This window comes from Sebastes fasciatus, chromosome 3 (assembly GCF_043250625.1).
Source record: "Sebastes fasciatus isolate fSebFas1 chromosome 3, fSebFas1.pri, whole genome shotgun sequence".
NCBI lineage: Eukaryota > Metazoa > Chordata > Actinopteri > Perciformes > Sebastidae > Sebastes > Sebastes fasciatus.
The window spans coordinates 13280197-13287451 of NC_133797.1; the positions used below are offsets into that span (position 1 = coordinate 13280197).

Sequence of the window (7255 nt, forward strand, 5' to 3'; positions counted from 1 at the left end):
TTAGACGCGGAAGCGGACGTTCAGCAGACCGGAACCAGCAGGACGGAGCTAACAAAGCTCAGCTCAGCTAGGAGGAGCAGACAAACACAAGATCTGCTGCACACGTCGCTCTCCTCCGCAAGACAGCCGGACAGTACAACCCGCCTCGTGCTGACAGGTTAACGTTCACGGGGGAGGGCAGGTTGTTGTCATGGTGACCCGGCCGGTTGTACTAGGAGGCTCTGATGTGTCTGCTGGGATCCACTAGTTAACTACTGAGCTGCTCTCGGCTGCTGCTGCTTCACAAGTCTGCTGCTGTTGGACACTCAGCTCGGGGTATGTCGTCTCCTTCTTCTTACCTTACAGATCATACTGTCTGGGCTGAAGTAGCAGTAATATATTTAAGGTGTCCTTCTGTCAGAGAGCCAAGTGAACTTTCCGGTCTGTCAACATGTCAACAGGCCACAGACACTGAGCGAAGGTTCAGGAGCTGCTTCCTCTGCACAGCCACGATGAGGACTTTAACTTCACACTCTACTGTAAAGAGAGGATGGTGGTCTCTCTAAAAACACATATTATACGATACAACTTTATTGTCAGTTTGCACTGAAATTCATTTAACATCCAGAGGCAGCTCAGTTTGAGAAAACGTACACAATAGGTATACTGTTACCACAGACCAGAGGACAGCAACCTCTACTATCAAAAGAGCCTTTGAGCCAAGAGCCACAGTCTGGAGCCGCAACACATTTGAGCATTGTGATGAAGGTAACACAGTTTATAGTCTAAGTATATAGTATATGTCTAATGCAGTGAGGGCCAAAGAGCAAATGTATTACGGAGTATTAGGGCCACATTGAGGGAAAAAACATCTGAGATTTACAGAATAAAGTCATAATAGTATGAGAAAAAAGTCGTAATATCATGAGAATGAAGTCATAACTTTACGAGAATAAAAATCTCAATATAACGAGAATAAAGTCATGACTTTACGAAAAAAAAAAGAAAATAACTCGTAAAATTACTACTTTATAATATTGACTTTATTCTCATATTACAACTTTTTTCTCATAGACTTGTGATTTTATTCTCGAAATCTCAGATTAATTGTTTTTCCTCAATGGGGCACCAATACTCCGTCGTACTGTCGTACCATAGACCTACAACAATGATAAATAAAAATGAAAATGTAAACAAAAAAACAGTTATTCATTTCCAGTTTTCCACTGGAGAGGGTCTAAAGAGCCGCATGTGGCTCTGGAGCCGTAGGTTGCTGACCCCTACCATAGACAGACAGACAAGTAAGACCCATCAGACAAAAAAACAAAATACATCACCATTATTCATACATAACCCATTACAAAATCACCATCTATCCTCTGGATTTACATGTCTTTAGCAGCACATTAATTATTATTTAGCAACAAGATGGACTGATGGACAAAAGTGTTCTTTAGCCTTATGCGGTTAAATGTAGGGACTCTGAATTGCCTCTCGGAGGGCAGAAGTTGATATTCCCCATTTAAAACATGTAAGGGATCTGAAGAGATGCTGTTGGCAAGTCTGAGCATACTCTTGTTGTGAGCTGCTTGAAAGGAGGCTGTCACAGGTTGGCCAATGATCTTCGCACAGATTTTGATTTGGCTATAAAGTATATATAGTTAAATGCCCTTTCTGGTTGAAAGTTGAAATCTCTGTTGGATGTGGTCAGATGTGTGCTGGGGGGGGCTCCAGAACTTGACCAGCACAGTGCTTGGTCTGCTGGTTGGCCGTGGCTTCCACTTCATTTCAATTTTGTACACAAAGAGACACATGCCGCGTATGCTCACGCGAACTGTCAGCTCTATGTCTCTCAGCCGACACATAAAAGCTGTAAAAAGATGTGAGAGAAGTTCACCACGGCTGCCTTGTATGCTGCTTTCACTCCATTTGAGCAGGTTCCCCCGCCCTTTCTGTTGTCCAACAAACAGCAGGCCAGAATGGTTAAGTAGAACATACAGCCTGTGTTGCACCTGTAGCCACACCTAACTGGTGTACTGACACACCCTGGAGTACAATTTACCCTCACTGCAGCACGATTCTGTTAAGTTGCTTTTTGTAAATGATGCAATCAAAGGTGTCAGTCTCCCCGGCCTGATTATAGACTGAATTACCATGTTGTTTCATTTGAGTTGTGAGTGTGACTGAGAGCTACAGCCTCCCCCGCTCCTTCCCAACTTCTGAACAGACTGTTTCAATCTCTACTTTTCCTGCCTGCCAGTCTGGGACCAAATTGTGAAATTAGTTAGCAACTACCGATGACTTTCATTAGCGATTAATCTTCTAAATTAATCGTTTAGTCTATAAAATGTCAGAAAATAGAGAAAAATGTCCATTCCAGTTTCTTAAAGTCCAAGGTGGTGTCTTTAAATGTCTTGTTTTGTCAGTGCAAACCCAACGATATTCAGTTAAATATGATATAAAACAGAGACAAGATTCAAGATTCAATTAAATATTGCCATATCAACCACAGTTGATTAGGAATTTGTTTTAGTGCACTCAACAACAAAACATAATCACATAGCACACAAAACAAAACAAACATAATGCCACAATAACAATACAGTAACCATACAATAAATACAAAAGTGCAACCAAATGGCTCATGCCCTTAAAGTGGTAGGTTAAAGTGCATGTGCTTGTTTATACAGCCAGTGAAGCATTTAGGATGCAGATTGCTTCAGGATAAGTGTTATTGTGGAAGCGAGATGTTTTACTCTTAATACTGCGTAGTCTTTGACCCGGTAGAAGACTGAATAGAGTGTTTTAGGGTGTGAGAAGTCCTTTTAAAATGTTCAACCTATTCCGCTGGATGTGGATACGGTATAGCTCAGACATGGCTGTGACATTAGCAAGTCAGGCGATTTTTTTTTTCTCTGTTCACTGTCAATTCACCCTCTGAATCCTGCCTGCTTTCTTTTCCCTGCTCTTTACAGGGATGACGGTACACGGCTTGTCCCAGGAGCCCTCACATAGCACGGGGGAAGGGGGGGAGCTGGCACACACATTATCTAAAGAGACCCCCGGCTCTCCAGATGCCTCTGAGTTGGGGAGCCCGCGATGTACAGCAAACTTTGACCTCCTCAACATGGTTGTGTCCTATAAGAGAATGGCTCTGTTTCTAGAACCAGCTACAGATGCAGTGGAGCTGACCCGCTACCTGCTCGGGTGTGTATGTGTGTTCGTCTGTGGCCTGCATCATATGGTAGAATTGCTTTTGGCTTTGTGTAGCCAAATTTATATTGTAGTATTCAATATCATCTGTTTTTTTTAAATCTCCTTCAGATGGAAGATGCCCCTGTGCTCTCTGCTCGTCTGTATGTTCCTCAATGTCTTCTTCTGCACTGTCAATGAAGGTAAAATGAGGAATTAGGCGTTAATATTGATCCAGCTTTTGTTGAATGTTGAGTAATTTACTAACGTACTGTTGTGTCTGTTTCTCTGGTATCAGTGGGTTGGATCACAGTGGGTGTGGTGGCGGTGGCAGCACCTGCTGCCCTGGGTTACCTACAGGACAGGTGCGGGGGCAGAGCCTCCGATTCTGAGCTCCACAGGAGGCGCTTTCACGCCGTTCACCGCAGGGACCTGCAGACGGTGCATCTCACCAAACAGGAGGCCATGCTGGAAGTCAAAGACCTGTAAGACGGACACTGCAGGGGATGGGGCTATGTGTTGCAAGGCTAGCTAATGATTATTTTCATTACAGGCTCATCTTCTAATCATTTTCTCAAGTCTAAAATGTCAGAAAATAGTAAAAAAATAAATTAAAAAAAGCTAGTTACAATAACAAATCATCACATTTGAGAAGCTGGAATTTGAAAAAACAACAACAACATTACAATACTACAATTAATCAATTCTCAAAATAGTTGCCAAATTATTTTCTGTTGATCAACTATTCCACTAATTGACTAAATGGTTCATTACTTTTGTAAACATTTTTTGGTTACAGCTTTACATATGCTTAAATACTTAAGCGTTTTTATTATACAAAAACATTTCTTTTTGTTCACATTCACTGTTTCTCACTAGAACATATAATAATGCATATCCCTGTGGCCTTACATACTTTGTTTTATTAATTTCCTACCCCATAAAACATTTGCAGAGCTGTTTAAAAAATGGGTCTCCAATCATCAAAACATTGCCCTGCAGCTCCGCTTGCGGTCACAAACTCCACAGGATACCTTTTACATTTGCTTGTTTTCTTTGTTTTATACCATCATAAAAGTAAATGGTTTATAAATAAAAGAAATATTTTATTATTTAATTAAAGATAATGAATAGATTAACTGATAATGACAATATCAATCAGTTCAGTTGGCCTTTCTGGAACAGGTTTACAAACTGTGGCTTGTACCCTGGTGACATAAGTCTATGTGACATTTGTTCACGGTGTTTGTTCATGTATGGGTTGAAGTTTATCTTTGTTCTTACAGTGTTTGTGGACATTCTCATGTTTGCTGTCTTTGGCAGGTTGAAGCACCTGGATGACATGCTGACCTCTGCCTGCCTGTCAGCAGAAACCTTTTACAAGGTCCTGTACTGGGATAATCACACCAAGTCATCAAGGTCTGCATCTACATAAACACACACACACACACACACACACACACACATGGGCAGTATCACCTGTAGTTGAGTAGACATTACTCATCAGGTGAGTGATTGATCATTACTACTGTCCTGCTCAATCACTTCTTCACAGTATATCTATTATTCTTTGTTTCTGTGCTGATGTTGTCACGGGCCACATTTACATGGACTTACTAGCAGTAACTAGTAAATGAAATTTAAACTGCTTTTTGTGATGACCTTAAACCAAATGAGGTCATATTTGGTATAAGTAATAGTCATAATCGTCAAATACAGACATGGAGTATTCTAGTATTATTTGTATTATCATTATCTAGTATTTATTGGGCTTTGTTCGGTAGTATGTGATTTTTGTTAGAAAATCAATGCAAACACCTGAATTTAAAGTCTTTTTTTTAAAGAGGACCTATTATGCTTTTCCCCTTTCCTTTAGTTTGTTATGTAGTTTTTTGTGCATATAAAAGATCTGCAAAGTTACAAACCCCCAAGTCCACATTAAAGGTAGTTCCTCTCCCCCACGGAAACACAGCTCCTTAACTGCCTGAAAAGCCTTGCTTGGAGTCCCACCTTCTTCTTCCGTGACGTGGTGATGTCACGGAAGAAGAACACACTTTGCCAAGCGGCTAGTTTGGTGCGCCCTTAAACAAAAACTAGTTAGAGCGGAGCTGGAGCAGAGTCCAAAGGGTTTGGTTCGGTTGACAAATCACAATCAGAGCCGACTCGGCTTTTCATGGGTCGGGGGAGGGGTGTTTCAGACAGAGGGTGAAAAGAGATGCTGCAGAACAGCCGGTATAAGAAGAATTAAGAGGTTTTTTTAACATTAATGCATGTAAACATGTTCTAGGAGAAACCCAAAATACAAGCATGCACTTGAAAATAAGCATAATAGGTCCTCTTTAAGCCCAGGTCAGTGTTTACAGTATTAACTGCATTCAATGTAAATCTACTCATTGTATAGACTCGAATGTACTGGCTGATCAGTCACTTACACCGTATGGTGATTTGTCTACATGTGCCCTGACATTTGTAATATCTCCTAGGTTCTACGGAGCGATGTTGGTATTGGCGTGCCTGCTCTACGTCGCTCCCCTGGGCTGGGTGCTCGCTGGGCTCAACAGCGTCATCTTCCTGTGGAACAGAGACTTCTGCAGAGGTTAGTTCATCCTCTTCCTCTAGCCTCTTTAGCAAGGCTAAACACTAACTCTCATTTAAGAGAGTAAAGCTAATGCGTTTGTTTGTTTGTTTCTCTCGTGGCTCCAGTTTTGTTGGACCTCAGGAAGCTGCTTCACGTGGGCCAGGCCGACGCCTCAGAGGGAAGGTGTGAAGATCAGGAACACGGCCACTCGTTGGACAGGACCCCCACACCAACTAGTACGGAGGTGAGAGGAGAGAAGTGCATGTGGGTTTGAATACTGAAGGATTTAGCGGTTGTGATTTACATTAAAACCAACCGCGGCTGTAAGCTTCTTATCCAGTTTATCCCATGCACTCAATGTATTTATCCAGTATGAGTAATGCAAATCCACCGTTATAGCACGACCACTGTCCAAGGTGCTGATCCTGGGACCATCAGCCTAGTATTTATATACTGTATATTCATTCATGTGTGTTTGTTTGATAACAGGACCTGTCTCCTGGAAGTGTGGAGGAAGCTGAGGAGGCAGAGCCTGATGATGAATTTAAGGATGCCATTGAGGTAACTCTAAACTTAATTAGTACAATTTTCTATCCCGTTTTTTTCATTTAATTTTTTTCCCCCTAAATCTGTCAACCCTTGCTTTGCTGTTGATATTCACTGAAGTTTTTTTATATTCTGGATACCTTTACTACTCAGATCAGATCTGATGGTGATATTAAAGACGAGGCATCTTTTGATATCTTGTTTTTAAAAAAAAGATGATAAAAGACTAAGGGCTGTCAAAGTTAACACGATAATAACGCATTCATTCAAATTTGTTTTAACGCCACTAATTTCTTTAACGCATTAACGCGACTTGCTATTTTTAGGTTGTAGTGGGCTCAGTTTTAAAGCAACAGTGAAGATACTGCTATCCTATGAACTTCAGTCAAGGTCTAGAGATACCTTAAGGATAATTAAAGCAAACAGGATGCACCTGGAGTGCCATAGCAACGAGTTTGATTACTAATGTAAAGTAGAGGTTTGAGTTTTTGATTTTTGTTGCAAAAGTTACTATTTTTGCTTTGTCATTGTGGGTTGTTGTGTTTAGACTGATGTCCCAAAAATTAAATGAAATCCATTATAAATTTAATCTCTTACAGAATAAAGTATACAGCGAGTGGGGTTGAATTTGTTCTGAAGCCACTTTAAATAAATAAATAAACATATAATAAACGTGGCTGATAAATTTAGGAAAAAACATATTTGAATCACAATTGTTGGAGCTTGCCATGATTGTGTGAAAAATCCTCCTCTCATGACGTATGTCCTGTTACTTCCTGTTTTTCCTCTGCTGTCCTTCTGAACTAAGGAACATGCAGTGTCCCTGCAGGTGAGTGTCACCCCCCTCTGTTTAGAAGAGGCTACTGCACCGCCACCCAGTAAACTTGACACATGAACGACGACTTCATGTGTTGTGACCTTGTGGTGTAGTTCTTGCTTTGGCCTTTTTGTAGCATGGAT

At 41.1% G+C, this 7255-nt stretch overlaps 1 protein-coding gene across 3 annotated transcripts in view; it reads left to right on the forward strand.

Moving 5' to 3' along the window:
• The first annotated feature begins 14 nt into the window (after nt 1-14).
• Nucleotides 15-7255, forward strand: part of zfyve27 (zinc finger, FYVE domain containing 27) — a 12046-nt gene continuing 4805 nt past the window's right edge. For 2 of the 3 annotated variants that reach the window (XM_074629052.1, XM_074629053.1), the window contains exons 1-8: nt 15-315; nt 2955-3186; nt 3304-3374; nt 3470-3656; nt 4495-4590; nt 5655-5767; nt 5875-5993; nt 6239-6310. In XM_074629052.1, the coding sequence (XP_074485153.1) occupies nt 2957-3186; nt 3304-3374; nt 3470-3656; nt 4495-4590; nt 5655-5767; nt 5875-5993; nt 6239-6310 (888 nt within the window). In that variant the 5' untranslated portion in view covers nt 15-315; nt 2955-2956. Of the gene's footprint in view, nt 316-2954; nt 3187-3303; nt 3375-3469; nt 3657-4494; nt 4591-5654; nt 5768-5874; nt 5994-6238; nt 6311-7103; nt 7125-7255 lie in introns of all 3 variants that reach the window. The other variant, XM_074629051.1, reaches the window with a different exon arrangement.